This window comes from Gekko japonicus, unplaced genomic scaffold (genome assembly GCF_001447785.1).
Source record: "Gekko japonicus isolate JY-2015 unplaced genomic scaffold, Gekko_japonicus_V1.1 scaffold2801, whole genome shotgun sequence".
Classification (NCBI taxonomy): Eukaryota; Metazoa; Chordata; class Lepidosauria; order Squamata; family Gekkonidae; genus Gekko; species Gekko japonicus.
Genome location: NW_015172630.1, coordinates 58,432 through 75,820, shown reverse-complemented (window position 1 = coordinate 75,820; position 17,389 = coordinate 58,432). Strand labels below are relative to the sequence as shown.

Here is a 17,389-nt window from a genome sequence, read left to right as displayed (position 1 = left end):
AAGCTACACTACCTCCTTACTTCTCGAGATTCGGAGATTATTGAATTGACTGCCAAGTTCTTTTATGGTCTTATAAAACGGAAAAACGTCCCTGATCATTCTAATTGAGTTCAATGAGTTAGTATAATTTAATTCAAGGTTTTGCGGTTGTGAAGCAAGCTACACTACCTCCTTACTTCTCGAGATTCGGAGATTATTGAATTGACTGCCAAGTTCTTTTATGGTCTTATAAAACGGAAAAATGTCCCTGATCATTCTAATTGAGTTCAATGAGTTAGTATAATTTAATTCAAGGTTTTGCGGTTGGGAAATTTTTTATCTTGCTATAATTTTAAGCTCATACAAATAGACATACCTTTGTAATGTTTCTAGAAGTTATCTATTTTTCACAAATTTTATAGGATTGTTTTACCCTATGGCAACTGTTTAATATTTTATGCCAATAAAGGTATTGTTTGTTTGTTTGTTTGTTTGCTGACGTGGTTGTGAATGGAATCTTGGGTTTGTATCTATATCCTGCTTTCCTGCCTTTGCAATTCAGTCCTAACAAAGAGTTTGAACCCAAAGCATCTCATATCTATAAATAAAACATTCGCTGCAAAAGTGCGTGTGGAGAGTGATTTGACTGGGAACCTGACAGATTGTTAGGACTCCCTTTTCTCCTACCGGAATCCCCCTCTCCAGCGAGAATGGGGAATGGTGATGGAGACGGCGGGGCAGGCACTAGCACCGGGTCTGAACCCGAGAACCTTGTGCCTGACCCTCAGAAGAAGAAAGCCACCAAGAGCACTGGTGCATGCCCCAAGAAGCAAGTCTTCTTCCAGCCCCCCGATCACTGGGATGATCCGGCCTGGTTGGGGGGCACCTCGAGATTCTGGGGAGCCCGGGGACAGAGTCAACGGGAGTGACGCAGAGTCTCGCACACCTTCCAGGATGACCCAGAGCTGGGCAAGATGCAAGAGAAATGGGAGGAGGATCACTCCGCTGAGAAGGCTCATTCCAGTTTATGTTCCGACTTAAAGGAGCTGAAGGAGGGGTTCCAATACCTGGTGAAGAATCTGCCCAAGTTAGTAAAAGAACTGATGGAAAAGGAAGAGTCTGAATCCTCCAAAGAAGAGGAATGAGGGGGTGGAGACGAGGCTAAGCAAGCCCCGCGACCGGCCCCGCTACCCCGCAAGGTCGGTATGGAGTGTGAGAGCCCCCAGGATGCCCTGGAAGCAACCTTTGATGGGAGTCCCGCCAAGTTAGCGTTCTTCACAATACAAGTGTGAAAGATGCTGCGAGAGTGGGGCCATAACCTTGCATCGGATGAGCAAAGAGTAGATTTTGTGGGCTCTCGTCTGTGAGACAGAGCTGCAGACTGGTTCGTCAGTCTATACAATGGGCGGCACCCGAGTGTCGACACGTTCATGCATGCCCTACGTCATCAATTCAAGGACCCCCCGGAATTGGAGAAAGCCTGAACCCAGTTGCAAGGGATATGCCAAGGTACTCATTCAGTCCAAGAGTATTCAGATGAGCTCAAGGCTACCACCGCCGAACTGCTGGGGTGGCCAGAAGAGGTCCTGATCGAGTTCTACCAAGCCAGCCTGAGTACCATCATCTTGGAGAAGGTGTTAGCCCAAGATAACCCCCTCACCGTAGCAGGGTAGATCCAGGTGGCGTGTGAAGTGGAGAATCGCCACAACCTAGTGAAGTTCTGTCAGCACAAGACGCCGATCCATGGCGTCTACCCCTTGCCTATAATTAAAGACTTATTGGTGGCCATCAGAGGGGTGAGAGGCAGAGGAATGCCCATGGGCAGGGATTGAGAGCACTGCCTGAAGAGGGGCCTGTGCCTGTGGTGTGGCAAGCCAGGTCACTTTGCAGTCAATTGCAACTGGACCTGGCCCAAAGACCGCAAAAGGCGCGAGGAACGGCACAAAGATTATCAAGAGAAGAAAGGGAAGCTGCCTGGGAAGAGACCCAAGTCACCTAGAGTGCTGCAGGCTGTTGAATTCCCCTCGTTGGGGACAACCTCATCCAGCAACGGCGATGAGCCTCAGGTACCTGCTGTGAAGTGCGCCAGCCAGCAGGTCCGTGATGCTCCAGCGCAAGAATCGGTGAGAACCTGCACATCACTGTTTTTTTGTGATTGTTACCATTTTGCACCCCGGGGCCGGAACCCAAGTGTGGGTGAGGGCCCTTATTGACTTTGGGTGTTCTTGAGACTTAATAAGCCCAACCTTAGTTATGGGTCTGGGGGCTGGAGTGCTGAAGTTGAAAGAACCGGTGGTTTTTATCCAGATGGATGGTACTACTATGCAGTCGTCTCAGTACCAAACAATCAAGTTACCGGTGGGTGTGTCTAGACATTGGGAGCAGAGGTCATTTATAGTACACCCCACCGCCCAGTTCCCTATGGTATTGGGCAACCCTTGGCTTGCAGCTCACGACCCTTACATACAGTGGAGCCAGGGGACGCTGAGTTTCTTAGACCCCTCTGTAAAGAGCATCAATGGAATCTGGCGTGGGGGGAAGAGCCCTGTCCTGTGCCAGAAAGGGTCTGTCTGATGCGTGAGGAATTAAACACTACTCCGCCCGAATATAGAGATTTGGAACGTCGAAGAGAGGGAGGCAGATGAGTTACCCCCTCACTGAAAAACTGACTGTGCCATAGAAATCTTACCCGGGCATAAAATGCCGAAAGTAAAGTTGTATGCTATGCGCCCCACCGAAAGGGAGGAGCTGCGCCGCTTCATTGACAAAAACCTCGAGCATGGTTTTATGCGGCCAGCTACCTCCCCTTTTGTGGCTCCCGTGTTATTTCAGAAAAAGAAAACGGGGGGCTGAGGTTGTGTCCCATCTACCGGGGTCTGAACGCTGTTTCCATGTCCAACGCCTACCCCTTGCCTATAATTAAAGACTTATTGGCTGAGGCTGCCAAAGGAAAAATATTTACCATGTTGGATTTAAGGGATGTCTATTTTCGGGTGCGAATACAGGAGGGGGACAAACATAAGACTGCCTTTAATACCCCACTGGGACAGTTTGAGTATTTGGTTATGCCATTTGGATTGGCTGGAGCCCCGGTTGTGTTCATGAACCTAATCAACTAAGTGTTGCACAAACACCTGTTCAAAGGGGTGGTGGTGTATCTTGATGACCTGATTATTTTACATAGGGGCCAATATGGCAAGTTGCACCCCCTTGCTTATGTTTCTAAAAAAAATTCGGGGGTGGAGCGAAACTGGGCCGTGTGGGACAAGGAGGCTGCAGCAGTGAAACTGGTGCTAACTACATGGTGGCACTGGCTGGAGGGGGCGAGGGTACCGTTTGAAGTATGGACATACCATAAAAATTTAAAATCGCTAAGAGCACCCCGCTGCCTGAACGCCAAGCAGCTCTGATGGGCAGAATGTTTTTCTAAGTTTCAGTTCACCATAAAGTACCTCCCAGGGAAAGCCAACTTTCTTGCTGATGCCCTCTCGCTCCTCCCACAACACATCAGTCAGCATGATGAGGTCACAAACACTATGTTTTCTCCCGCCCAATTGGGAGGAGCTGTGCTAACACATAGCCAGGTGAAAGCGGGGAGGGAGACGGAACTGAGTAGTTGGGTGGAAAAGCTGAAATCAGCGCTCCCCCCCCCCCCCCGTGAAACGGAGGAGGTGGAAAAGGAGGGGCTATGGCAGTAGGACGATGGGAGTTGGTGCAAAGGTGACAAGACCTACGTACCAAAGCGCTGAGAGGAGAGATTTTCTCTCAAAGCCATGATAATAAAATGTTCAGGAGGTGGAAAAGGAGGGGCTATGGCAGTGGGATGATGGGAGTTGGTGCAAAGGTACCAATGTACCAAAGCGCTGAGAGGAGAGATTTTGTCTCAAAGCCATGATAATAAAATGTTGGGACACTTTGGGTACCTGAAAACCTTGCATCTTGTTCAGAGACAGTTTTGGTGGCCTGGCATGAGAAAAGACATTTCTAGATATGTAACTACCTGCCAAACCCGTTTGATGAGTAAACGGGGGGGGTGGGTGTCTGGCCAGCTGCAGCCATTGGAAACCCCCGAAAGACCCTGGGCTGCGATATCTATGGATTTTACCTCTGATCCAGAGGAAAACAGTTATATGGGTAGTGGTGGATCTGTTCTCAAAGCAAGCCCACGTCATTCCATGCAAACAGATATCCACTGCCAAGTAACTTGCTATGTTTTTACAACATGTGATAAGATTGCATACTTTGCCAAAGAAGGTCGTATCCGACCATGGGGCTCAGTTTGTTGCCAAGCTTTGGAAGGAACTGATGGCGCTGTTGGGGGTGGAGCATGGACTTAGCAGTAGTTGCCACCCCGAGACAGATGGCCACCACCCCAAGACAGATGGCCAAACGGAATGCACCAACCAAGTTTTGGAGCAGTTTTTAAGGTGTTATGCGAATCACCAACAAGACAACTGGGTACAACTTTTACCAAGCACATTAAGGGACTACAACCCAGACGAAAACTGGGGTGGAACTACATAAGACCTTTTAAAGTTACTCGGGCTATTAATAAGGTAGCTGTTGAAGTTGAACTACCTAAATCGCTCCGTTCTTTGCACCCTGTGTTTCATTTCAGCCTCCTGAAAAGGGATCCTGGACCTTCGCCCTGGACTCCTCGTCCACCGGCTCCACCACCTCTTCTGATCAATGGGCAACTCCACCAAATGGTGGAGACCATCCTTGAATCCAGGCTTAAAAGAGGCCGGCTTTACTACCTGGTCAAGTGGAAGGACTTTGGGCCAGAGGAGAATGAATGGGTTCTGTCCAAGCATATTAGAGCAGCCCGTCTGATCAAAGAGTTCCATCGAAGGCATCCCCACAAGACAGGGGGTTGATAGCTGGGGGGGAGGCAGTATGTCAGACTCGGGCATTTGACTAGCTGAACCTGCTGTATTTCAACCTGATATATTCTGCTTGCTCTCTGTACCCCTTATGCTGCCCTCGCCTGCCCTCGTATTCCTGGGCGTGGGGAGTGTCTGTAGTAAATTAGGGAGGCTTGCTGGTAACTTTCTTATGGGGCCTCAAGACATCTTTCACACAAGAAATGTCCTTGAAGTAAAGTCGGTGTCTGGCTAGATAATAACTTTATATCTTTCATAGTCATTGTAGCAATGCTGACGTGGTTGTGAATGGAACCTTGGGGTTGTACCTATATCCTGCTTTCCCGCGTTTGCAATTCAGTCCTAACAAAGAGTTTGAACCCAAAGCATCTCATATCTCTAAATAAAACATTTGCTGCAAAAGTGCGTGTGGAGAGTGATTTGACTGTTAACCTGACACAATCAAGCTGTATACCAATAGTCCCCAATATGGTGTTTGTGTGTTCCCCGGTGCCCATCAGTATGTTTCCTTGCACCTGCTTGTTTCTTCCCCACAGCATCTTTTCCCCAAACCGAAGAACTAATCCTGGCTTTCTTCACCTCACTGGAGCAGTGGGTGCTTCAGAAAAGCTTGTAGGCGTCAACTTTTGTGTCTGCAGGATGGACCTATTCAGAAACAGCTGCCTCCATCATAGGAGGATGCTTAGCCTCAGACCTCCCAACTTTGTGTGATTGGTCCCACCTCCCAAAGCAGCTGTTTTGCGGTGGCACCCCCTACTGGGTTGTGGGGTTGTTTTTTTGAAATGTAAAAAGTGCCCACAGTTTCATCGCTGTGAGGAATCCATGTTCTACCCTCTCGTTGATGTGGGAGGATTGAGGGGTGTACAAGAGCACAGCAAACAACTGGCGCTTATGCATGATGCTGAGAAACCTCTGTGTAATGAGAGTTTGTTGTGACATTAGAATGCACCCTTGGGTAGCCGTATTGGACCACGCCCAGCCAGTCATGCTTTGCAGGCTTATTTTCAAAAGTGTCAGTGGGATAAAATACTTTGATAAAGACTCGTTCGAAGTTTCCTCCAGCCATACAAGAGTCTCATGTGGATGCTCAAATCTCTAAAAAAAGCCAGCTGCTGATCTGAACCGGGGTGGGGTGGGCATGTACAGTAAATCAAGGCTCTTTTTGTAGCAGGAACTCCTTTGCATATTAGGCGACACACCCCCCCCATGTAGCCAATCCTCCAAGAGCTTACAGAGCTTTTCTTACAGGGGCTACTGTAAGCTCTTGGAGGATTGGCTACATTAGGGGCGTGTCACCTAATATGCAAAGGAGTTCCTGCTACAAAAAGAGCCCTGAGTAATATCCTTATTAAGCCCTAACATTTTGTCGTTCTCTTTTTACCAGTATGCAGTGGGATCGGAATGGGTAAACTCAAAGACGCCCTTGCTGTCAACGCGTCCAATATCAACAATTTCATAAACTGCACCGTAATCAACGGCTACCTCTCATTTCTGAAAGTGACATTTTCAGGGTAAGCCATTGCTAAGTGCCTCTCATGGGGGAGAGACCAGTTCGAGGCAGCTCTTCCGTTCCACCAGAATCACCAATTCCGTTGTTGTTTTTCTAGTGACGGCTATACCGGAACCCCTCCTGTGGATCCAAAGCAGTTGGACATCTTTAAAACTGTTAGAGAAATCACAGGTTAGTAATAGCAAATAGCTTTAAAAACCTTACTGAGAAACAAGGTTTTCAGATTAGAAAAGAACGGAGGTTGTGGGAGGCTGGTTTCTACCAGCTCTGTGGTTGGAAGTAAGGATGCCGCCCTCCAGGGGGATCCGCCAGAATTACAGCCCATCTTCAGAATTTGGTTGCTGTTTCTGTTGCTATCTGGCTCAGAAAAATGTCTTTGGGACTTACGGGTGTTCAAGGGTAGGGTTTTTTTTTAATGAATTCTGTTCCAACATTATTTGAAGATCTGATTTCAGCAGTTCACAGGACAAGCTCAAAAGTTTTAACAACCCCCTATTGCCTTTCGCGCTCCCGCCTATCAGTTTCTGAAAAACGGGAAACCTCTAGTTGCCTCAGGGTGAACAATAAAACCTGGTGAGAAAAACCAGAAACCTCGTTTAACATGTGAAGTTCTTAAAAAGCTGGTTTTTGCAAGGTCAGCATAATCTAGCAGCTTAATTCTAACAAAAAAAAAATGTTCGCATTGTAGAGTCAAAGAGTGCCCAAGGCCGGAGGCATCTTCTAGAGTGCTTTGCTTTGATCTGGAATGCTTAGATCTTAGGGGAATTAATTGCTTGTCAATATTGGTCTGGTTCATGAGCTCACCAGACTGACATCCCAGTTTGGAGCACCAGCAGGTTTTACACGCATAAAGACCCTTGGGAAATATGCAGAGATCTGTGTGTATGATGGCTTTTCACAGTGTGCGCCTGCACAGAAGCACGAAGGGGCTGGTGATTCTCATTTATTCTCAGAATTTACCAACCCTGCGATGTAGGCTTAGCTAGATTTCTGTCAGTAGCTGCCATGCTTTCTTTGTTTTCTTTTGTCCCTGACTTTTGCACAGCCGCACATGCTTGCTTTGCTTAGCTACCGTGGGCAACATAAGGGAGGCGCTCTTTCCCCCGTGCGAACTGGTTCAGCCAGACAGCGTTATCAGTATAACCTTGAAGGGAAGGGAGGGCTTGGATTCCACTACGGGTGTGAATATTTCTGCTCTCAAGGGATTGCGGTGAGTCTTCCATTCATGATGTAATATCCTGCCAGGAGAATTCCCGCGCGCACACTTGGATTCCATTTGCTTAGCTAGATGCAGCATCAGAGTATATGTATGGAGCCCCCTGCACTAATCGTTATTCCTGACAATGTACCTGTACCACTTGGCAACAGACTAGTATTCCAATAAAACATAGCCTTTTCAGGAGAGTGTGTTTGGACCTGCTTGCTGTTGACCCTGACAGAATTGTCAAGACCCACACAGACTGTTTCCTAGTTGACGTTTTGGAGCTGCATGGCCACCCAGTCAGTCTCTCTCCCGCTGCCCCAAACTTGCCCCCATTTCATGATGTTGAGCTTGTGCACATGCACCGTGTCATCCATGGCAAATTAGAGCAGGACTCTGAACCCTGACTGTTCCCTGGAAGGCCAGATGATAATAAAACTGAAGCTCAAATACTTTGGCCACCCAATGAGAAGGGAGCACTCACTGGAGAAGACCCTGATGCTGGGAAAGATTGAAGGTCAAAGAAGACGGGGACGGCAAAGGATGAGATGGTTAGACAGTGTCATAGATGCAACGAACATGAAGTTGAGCCAACTTCAGAGGACGGCGGAAGACCGGAAGGCCTGGCGGGATCTGGTCCATGGGGTCGCAAAGAGTCGGACTCGACTGTGCGACTAAACAACAACAACTGAAGCCAAAGGTTTGGGACTGTTAGGAGACTGTTAAGAGTTAGGGGAAGGGCTGTGGCTCAGTGGTAGAGCATCTGCTTGACATGCAGAAGGTCCCCAGTTCAATCCCCAGCATTTCCAGTTAAAACGACCAGGTAGTAGGTTATGTGAAAGACCTCCACCTGAGACCCTGGAGAGCCACTGCCAGTCTCAGTAGACAATACTGTCCTAGATGGACTGATGGTCTGATTTAGTATAAGGCCGCTCCATACATGTTCAGCATTTCCCTTACAAAAGCGATCTTTCCTGTTCACAGCAGGGAGGAAGTAACAAATGTGTTGTTGGATGCTGTGTTTGAGTGCAGGAATTCCCTGACCCTAGTCTTTTTCAGAGGAAGACCAGGTGGTACAGCCTAATTAACTCATCTTTTTTTTTTCTGGCAAGGAGGAATGCGTCCCAATTTGGGAACAGAACAAACAAATAAACAAACAGGTAGCAAGGGACAGTTCAAAAATGAGTAGTTGTTTGAGAGCTGTTCCCGGAATATTATGCCTGTACACCAGTCTTCCCCACCCTAACAGAGCATAATTCTTAGGAATAATTGTGATTCTGGAACCCTGCTCTGCTTTATCCTCTCATTTCCCGCCCCCTTGGTTTTGTAAAGGGCTTCAATAGTAAGGGAAGTAGGCTGGCTTTTCTGCCTTGCTGAAAGACACGAGTTTCCAGCTGGGAAATGAAGAAGCAAAAAAAAATCTGCACTGTCCCAAGCTGCTGAGGTCTGAAAGACACCAACCTTTGCAGTGTTTAGCCATCTGTAAACTGTTTACAAGGCCGTGTTAAAATAACTCCATAAGCCCTGAAATGTCAATGTTGGTTTTGAAGTTCTCATTAAAAGAGGAGAACAGAAAAGGTTTTTTGCTTGCTTTTTTTAAAAAAAAAATCCCCTTGTTAATGCTATTTTTATATATAAAGGGTTTTTTCCCCTCATTTTAGGATTTTTGTTGATCCAGGAATGGCCTAAAAATGCCACTGACTTGAACGTGTTTGAAAATCTGGAGGTTATACGAGGCAGAACAAAACAACAGTGAGTAAAGCCTACATACCAGGAAACCCTCTGTGTGTATACAGCTGGGTTTGTTTGGGAGGACTCGAGCCCTGGTCTTCAGTTGTTGGTTCATGACCAGCGATTAGGTCACAGCCCAACATTATCTGCCACTCTCTTCTCCTTTGGGGCGGGGTCTATTTCATTAACTCCCATTGACATTGCTGATCCAGTTAATACCTGCTTATCTGTATCAGCATCCGGCACCTTAGGCCGTTCACTGGGCTCCTGGTTTTTGTTTGTTTCTTCTTGAGCTGAGGAGAAAGACAAAGGGAGGGAGGGAAAGAAAGAGGCTTCTTGCGAAAGTGAGGCATAAACATAAACTTGTTGGGCTTACCTGTGACCAAGAGTGGCGTCTGAATAATTAAATGATGGTTAAGAATCGGAGCAGGATGTAAAACTGCGGCTTGAACCGAGGTATAAACATTAAACATAACTGCACTTAGCCACGCTCAGCAAGCCCTGGTTAAGGCAGTCTCTCCAACTTTCCCATCTGCTTGCCAGGTCACATGTGTAGGTGTTGTTGGCGTTTCCCTGTATACAGCCCTGCACGACGTGTAGCTGAGCATAGCCTTTTGCAAACATGCATGGTGTCTTGCCAATTATTTGATAGCCCCGTGTGCTATTGATGTCCCAGGAGACAATGATGGCTGGCTGTGGCTCCGTGGTAGAGCATGTGTTCGGCATGCAAAAGGCCCAGGGCTCAATCCCCAGCATCTCCAAAGTAGATAGGACCGGGTAGTAAGCGATGTGAAAGTTCTCTGACCTGGGAAGCCACTGTGGGTCTTGAGTGGACAGCGCTGACTTTGTCGGACTGAGGGTCTGATTTCATGTAAGGAAGCTTTATCTGTTCATGGTGACACACACCCCAAGCTCCACCAGCTTCCCCTTGCCCTATTGCCTCTGGGGATCAATGTCTCGTGTAAATAAGACAATGCCTATTTATTCAGAAGGTTTCATAGGAGGATTTTTGTGTCTGTGAATAAGACACCTGAAATACACAGTCTTGAACAGCCTTGAACAGAATCCTCACCATGTAAAAGGAGGGATATACAACTGTGTACAAACCATGCCCTGTAACACATCTCCTTTTCCATATGCTGTCCTTGTTACCTTTTTTGGTTCTGCTCGCTTTAATGGCTGGTGTTCCCGGCTAATTTGCTTCTATTACGTCGTTTGTGCACAGCTGACACAAAAAAATGACGTCGGGGGAAAGTGTGGCGTGAGCAAAACTCCATGAAAACAAAGACTCGCAGGTTTGAGCCGCACAGAAGAGAAATGAACAGAAAATTGGAGGATTTTTTATTTTAATTTTCAAAATTTTATTATAATATTATTAAAGTACATATATAAACAACAGTGGCATAACTAAATGAAAACATAAAGGCATTAAGTTACAATAAAATGCCTAGTACAGCGAGTTAACTATCAACAGATAAACATAAAGGGACACGGAGCTGCGGCATCTGTACGAGAAGAATCATACTGTGCACTGTAGTGTCTTATCGGTAAGTCGGACTAATAACTGCCCTCAGAATAGTGCCTGTACAATGAAAACAGAAAGTAAACATTGAAATTAAAGGTAGGAAGGGAATATCGTCAATTTGTAGAGGTCTCAATAGCCAGCAATTTCAGAGGGTGCTTTAAAAGTGAAGCCACGCATGGCAAGTAGTAATAGATGGTACAAGATCCTGATTTGAAGATCAGATCTTGTCACCAGGGGTGAGAAATTCAATAGCATCTCTGTCTGAACGCCAGATGTGAGCGTGTCCATTCTCCTAATCCACCACTGCCTTTAAATGGTTGCTTTTTTCAACGCCAAAGAAGGGTTTCACTTTGGGAGAATGGTCCAGATGGTTACTAATTAGAACAAATTGCATCATGGTTCTTGTGGCCACCTTCCTGGCCCTTTCTCCCGTCCTTCAAGCAAGGACTCCTTGTCTCTTCCTGTTCCTCAGATAGCCGCATACACTCTCACACAGAAGAAAGGCTGAGCCCGTTGGCAGTGGTTGGTCGGCATCCTCCCTGCTTGCTTACCTGCCCTTTTTTTGTTCCATTTTAGTAGCCGATTTGCAATTGCCATCACTGGTTTGAGCATAAAATCTCTGGGATTGCGTGCTCTCAAGGAAGTAAGCGACGGAGACGTTGTGATTTTGAAAAACAAGGACCTCTGCTATGCTAACACCGTGAACTGGACCGCGCTTTTCAAAACAAACAATCAAAAAACAAGTCTCTCCTATAATGGAAATGAAACGTGGTGTGGTGAGTAAAGTCAGAGTTTCAGTCGGGAATAAGCTGTGCATTTCAGAAAACATATTTTCTATTATTGTGTGCAGTAGTGACAAACTCGTTTTCAGTCACGTTTTCTCTGCAGTAATTTTACCCTTTATGTACGCATCAGCGTACACAGATTACTCCTCCATGACATTATTTTACCTCTCTGTAATCCTGCACAAGGGCATCATGGCTGGCTCAAGCGGTTAAGACGCTGAACTGCAGGCTGTGGAAAGTCAGTAGTTCAGCAGTTCGAGACCCAAGTGTGCCGCAAGACGGAGTGAGCTCCCGTCTCTAGTTCTAGCTCCTGCCAACCTAGCAGTTCGAAAGCAAGAAATTGCAAGTAGATAAATAGGTACCACTTTGGTGGGAAGATAACAGCGTTCCGTGCGCCTTGGTGTTTGGTCATGCCGGCCACATGACCACAGAAACGTCTTCAGACAGCGCTGGCTCTTCGGCTTTGAAACGGAGATGAGCACCGCAACCCTAGAGTCGGACTCGACTGGCTTTCGAGCAAGGGAAACCTTTACCTTTTAATCCTGCACAAAATATTAAAACGGTGGCCTCTTTTTTTTTAATAGAGTTTTATTAGTTTATATATAGAAAGGGGGAAAGGGAAAAGAAGGGAAAAGAAAGAGTACAGAGTTATATATAAAAATCCAAATTAACATTCTGCATGCAAATTTTCTCCTGAAAGATAACCATCTTTCTTATTGTTCTTAATTTAGTCTTAGTTTCTTAGTACTTATGTTTTAGCCAGTCATAAAACGCCCTCCATGGTCCCATAAATTCTTCTTCCATTTTTCCTTTTAGTATATTTGTCAATCTGTCCATTTCAGCCTCTGACCCACACAGCCATGCACACATACGTTAAACTTCTCTGCTGCCACTTTTTTCTAAGAAGGCCTTTCTCCCACCCCTGTAACAAAGAAGCCTTCGTCTCCTGCTGCTCCTGAGATAGCCACGCCCCCTCTCGCAGAGAAGGAAGGTTGAGCCAGAAGGCGGGGGGGGGAGTGTTCCAAAAGGCCCTCGATGTTGGCCAATGTCCAGTCTTCCAGATGGCCCTCCAATGGGTGTGTGTTTTCTGGACAGCGGCAGAAGTAACACGTGTTGATGCGTGTGCCTGTGGCAGAGGAAGGAGCCCATTCATCTCTGTGGCTCTCAAGCCGCTGGCGAGCAAGAAGTGTCGTTTGTAGGGCCGAATGGAAAGCCGCCTGGTCACAGGGACCTCCGCAGACTGGGCACGGAAAAATCCTCGTGGCAGACTTTATAGGAGGACTTGGAATTGTGTGAGACTGTGAAGAACAGAAAGGGTTTTGGTGTGTTGATAAAATGGGTGCGAAAGGGTGTGTGCTGTTGATACTTAGCCAGGTGTGTTTTAGATATAGTGATGGAAGAGGAAAGCTTGTTTTATTTAATTGGCCAACGGTGTACATCTGAGTCATGATTCTTCTCTCTAGTTACTTTCCAGTTCTGTCTTTTGACACGTCCTAAAGTATGGTGCAGTATCGCTTGGACGGTACTGTGTCAGAAAATTCCTAAAAGACCTTCTTATCATTTGATTTTTTTTAAAAAAATGTGGTATAGATACTGACATTGGGGCTTTTGTCTCTCTCTCTCTCTCTCTCTCTCAGCTGCTACAAGGCAGGTTTGTCATCCCCTCTGCTCGGATAACGGCTGTTGGGGCCCGGGGCCTTTCCAGTGCTTCTCTTGTCGTTACTTTTCTCGCAAGCAGTGTGTGCAAGAGTGCAGTATTCATCAAGGGTAAGAATTATCTCCACTCTATGCAAGAATCGCAAAAATGCTGGGGGGGGGGGCATACCGCAGCTTGCACCCATACAACCGCGGTCCTGTCCTATGCAGGTGACTCTTTCGTTTTGCCCAGTAGTTTGCAACACAATATCCCTGTGGCAACTTAAAACACATTTATTGTGCTTACAAGCATTTGCAGGCTTGAGCCCCCCACCCTTCATCCCATGCAGTGAAGTGAAACGTCCGTCAGCAAGATTTTTATACGGAGAGAGAACAAAGGAAAAAAAGTGGGAGCTTTGGGTTACATGGTCTGGTTTGAGGCGTTTTCTGTGCAAAAGCGAAACGTGTGCATGTGAGCACAGTGGCGGTTCACGGTAATCACAAAATGCACATTCACCAACAGCAGTTCTGCGGAAGTTTTATTAATCTCTAGAATATAATAAGGTGAACGATCATGGGGGGGGGATTCTGTTGAAATATTTAGTTAAATCTTGTAGAAGGTCTCTTCTTGATGACTTAATTAGGGCTCTTTTTGTAGAAAAAGCCCAGCAGGAACTCATTAGCATAATAGGCCACACCCAACAGCAGGAACTCATTAGCATATTGGGCCACACCCCTGACAGCACAGCTTATTAGCACATTAGGCTGCACCCACATGTTACCAGAAGTGTGGTTATCCAGCCACACCCACCTTTTGCTTCTTATTCTGTTTACCTTGTTTGTTGTCAAAACCCAGGGCCTTTTTTTGTAGCAGGAACTCATTTGCATGTTAGGCCACACACCCCTAATGTAGCCAATCCTAATGAGTTTCTGCTGTTGGGTGTGGCCTATTATGCTAATGAGTTCCTGCTGGGCCTGGCCAACTTGGGAGCCAGCCGGAACTCCGTTCCTGTGCGTTCCTGCCCAAAAATAGCCCTGCTCTTAATTGTAGCCTGATATTCAGGCCCTATGTTTTTAATTATATCATTGTGTACACTGTAGAATAAATATATTTCTTTTGATACAGATTTTATTTGCTGCAGCTCGGCCCTTGAAGCATTCTTGGTACATTTCGGGTTGAGCTAGCCTCCCACTTCTCCTTTGTTTGTTCTCTTCAGTTAAGTCAGAAGTGCTTCCAAAGTAGTGAAACTCACAGGGTTGGATCCCGTCAGTTTCTCTGCTCAGTCTCACCTGGTTCCCCTCCGTCCCACAAGGTTTTTGTCTCGTGATCCCAGGAACAGTTTTTTGTGTTGATCAAGCTGGGCCACCCCTCCCCCTTCTGTCAGCCAAAGAAGCTGAGAGGAGTCTTTCATTTTGACGATGTTACTGAGATCAAGATTTCATGCTGATTATTGCCTTTCTGTGTTAAAAAACAAAACCCACTAGATGTTAAAATAGTTGGAATCCAAAGAGCCATTTCAAGTACACCTAACAATTCAGGCATGCCCATTCACATTTTTTAAAAAATATTGTAATGTATCCAGTTCTGACCACGTGGCAGACTGGGGCTCCACGCGGTCAAGCGAAATCCTCGCGCTTCGCTCCAGGAAACAATGGACTAAGTGGATCCTAGCCCGCACCTATCCGAGGGCTAGGTTCCCGGCCGAGAGCCTATGGAACTCTCGGCCACTGTAAATAGCCTATTGCGGTGTGGGGGGGGGTTTGGGGTGGTGGTTTCACTGGGAATATAAGCCAGCCTGTAAGCCAGCTAAAGTTGTCTTGTTCCTGCTTAATGAACCTTATGAGCTGAATCACTTGAGATGTCTGAGGACTTTTCAAATATCAAACTTCTTTTGAAAACCATCTTCAAAATATGTCTGTAATGCTGTATGTTATTTGAGAAATGGAGACACAAAGCCCCCCCCCCCCATGTGTGGGAATACATATGTGTGGATCTTTGGGATCCATCCAAAGCAATCATCATAACCCTGAGATAAAAAGAATCGGTCTCAATAAGGCCTTAACCTGGATAGACCCAGCCAATGTTCCCTCTAAGCGGTGGAGTCTTGTGAGCAAAAATTCTACCTTGTGAGCTACTGGCATTAAAGTTGTGAGCGAGCGATTTGGCTACTGCATCAATTAGTTTGCTCTGGAGCCACCCTTCCCGAGCTAAGACAAAAACGTGTGAGCCGGAGGCTAAAAAAACTGTGAGCTAGCTCACACTGACTCAGCTTAGAGGGAACACTGCACCCAGCTAGCCCGATCTCGTCAGTTCTTGGAAGCTAAGCAGCCCTAGTGAGTATGGGGATGGGGGGGGGCGGCATCAGGGACAAGTGCCGGGTTGCTACGCAGAGGCAGGCAATGGCAAACCACCTCTGAAGTCTCTTGTATGTGGTTGACTTTCTGCATGTGCTTTTCTTAGATTCAGGTGGGTAGCCATGTTGGTCACTCTGAAGCAACAGGACAAATGTCTGAGTCCAGGGGCACCTTCATGACCAACAAACTGTGTTTTCCTTTACTTTCCCTTCTGCACCTTGCCTGTCTGCAGATGTTGTCTTTTTAAAAAAAAAGTAAACTTCCTCCTGGTGACGCTTTGACCTACATGGCATATTGGGTGTCCTCTCACATTATATTGTGAGCATGTAAAGTTTAATTAGTGGTACAATTTCCTGACATGTAGCAGCTAAGCCATCTGTTTTCGGTTTTCCCGCTTCCATGATTCACAGCTTTAGAGAAGGCCTGAACCTAGTTATCAGGTCATTTCTGTTTAACTTCTATGATGCAGTAATTTGTTTTTTGAAAAAGAGGCTGTTCCACAGCCCCTCCCTCAGAGATGTGAGGGGAAAGGGGGATGGGGTTTGTTGCAGGTGAAGGAAGGGAAAGCCAGCTAGCTTGACGCTGCCTTCTTTGCATACGGCATGTGGGGGGGGGAGGCTATATAAAGGCTGGCATCCACCCCACCCCACCCTCTCTTTTGACCATCAGGGAGGGAAACGGGATGACCCGGAGTAGCAGAGCAAGGCCTGTGTGGAGGAATAAGTATGGTGGGGGGAGGAATCACTGAGGGCTAAAGTGTTTTTAGCTCGTTCCAGGGGAGCCTGCCCAATCTGTCTTTCCCCTTCCCCTGTCTGTCCCCCTTCTTTTCCACTTACTATGCCGCTGCCCCCCTTTTTGTTTCACCAGTTTGGTGTAGTGGTTCAGTGCGCAGACTCTGATCTGGGAGGACTGGGTTTGATTCCCCACTCCTCCACTTGCACCTGCTGATGTGACCTGGGGTCAGTCACAAGCTCTGGCACAGCTGTTCTTGGAAAAGAGCAGTTTCTGTCAAGAGCTCTCTCGGCCCCACCTACCTCACAGGGTGTTTGTTGTGGGGAGGGGAAGGGAAAGGAGTTTGTAAGCCGCTCTGAGACTCCTTTGGGTAGTGAAGGGCGGGGGATAAATCCAATCTCTTCTTCTTCAGTGCCCCAACCCCAGCCCCAGCCATAAGCTCCCTTGTGCTTTTTCTTGTGGCTGGGCGCTTCTCATCCCCCTCTCAGGGCAGTCGCACACCAGTTTCTCCTCACACTCTGGTGCAAGCTCTCGTGGGGCCGATTTAACTTATATAATGTAGTCTTAAAAAAAAAAAGATTTTTTAAAAAGATTTTTATTGTTTTTAGACAAAAGTTTAACAGTAAAATCGAGAACAGTGTAAAATTATGCTTAAATACACACAACATATGTAAATTTTGCATATTTTCAAGTAATTATGTTCAGAACTGCTTCTTTTTAGAGCTTTGGACAACTTACATTGTAACAAACCTCAAAACTTGTTGTTGTCCGGTATCTAATATATATAAAATAAAATAATCAGGAATTAAGGATAATGTTACCATATTTGTGTACAGAAGATATGTATTCATGAGCCTTCGGTTCAATAGGGGGGAAAAAACCTTGTTAAATCCACTTATAGAATTGGGACCATTCAGAGGAGATAAAAAGATTGACGTGGTTGTTGGTTCAAGCACTTATACCCCAGTGCAAGTTCACATGTGGCCCTGGTGCGCAAGCTGGGATTGTATATATGGGTAGAATGTAGGAATGCTCCTCAGTCTCCACCCCACA

At 46.5% G+C, this 17,389-nt stretch overlaps 1 protein-coding gene across 1 annotated transcript in view; it reads left to right on the top strand.

Moving 5' to 3' along the window:
- Positions 1–17,389, top strand: part of EGFR (epidermal growth factor receptor) — a gene marked incomplete at its 5' end in the record, with an annotated part of 76,623 nt that overhangs the window by 16,915 nt on the left and 42,319 nt on the right. Inside the window, 7 exons of the mRNA XM_015421691.1 lie at positions 1,870–2,102; positions 4,598–4,688; positions 6,247–6,373; positions 6,470–6,543; positions 9,235–9,325; positions 11,406–11,605; positions 13,252–13,381. Of these exons, the coding sequence (XP_015277177.1) occupies positions 1,870–2,102; positions 4,598–4,688; positions 6,247–6,373; positions 6,470–6,543; positions 9,235–9,325; positions 11,406–11,605; positions 13,252–13,381 (946 nt within the window). The remainder of the gene's footprint in view (positions 1–1,869; positions 2,103–4,597; positions 4,689–6,246; positions 6,374–6,469; positions 6,544–9,234; positions 9,326–11,405; positions 11,606–13,251; positions 13,382–17,389) is intronic.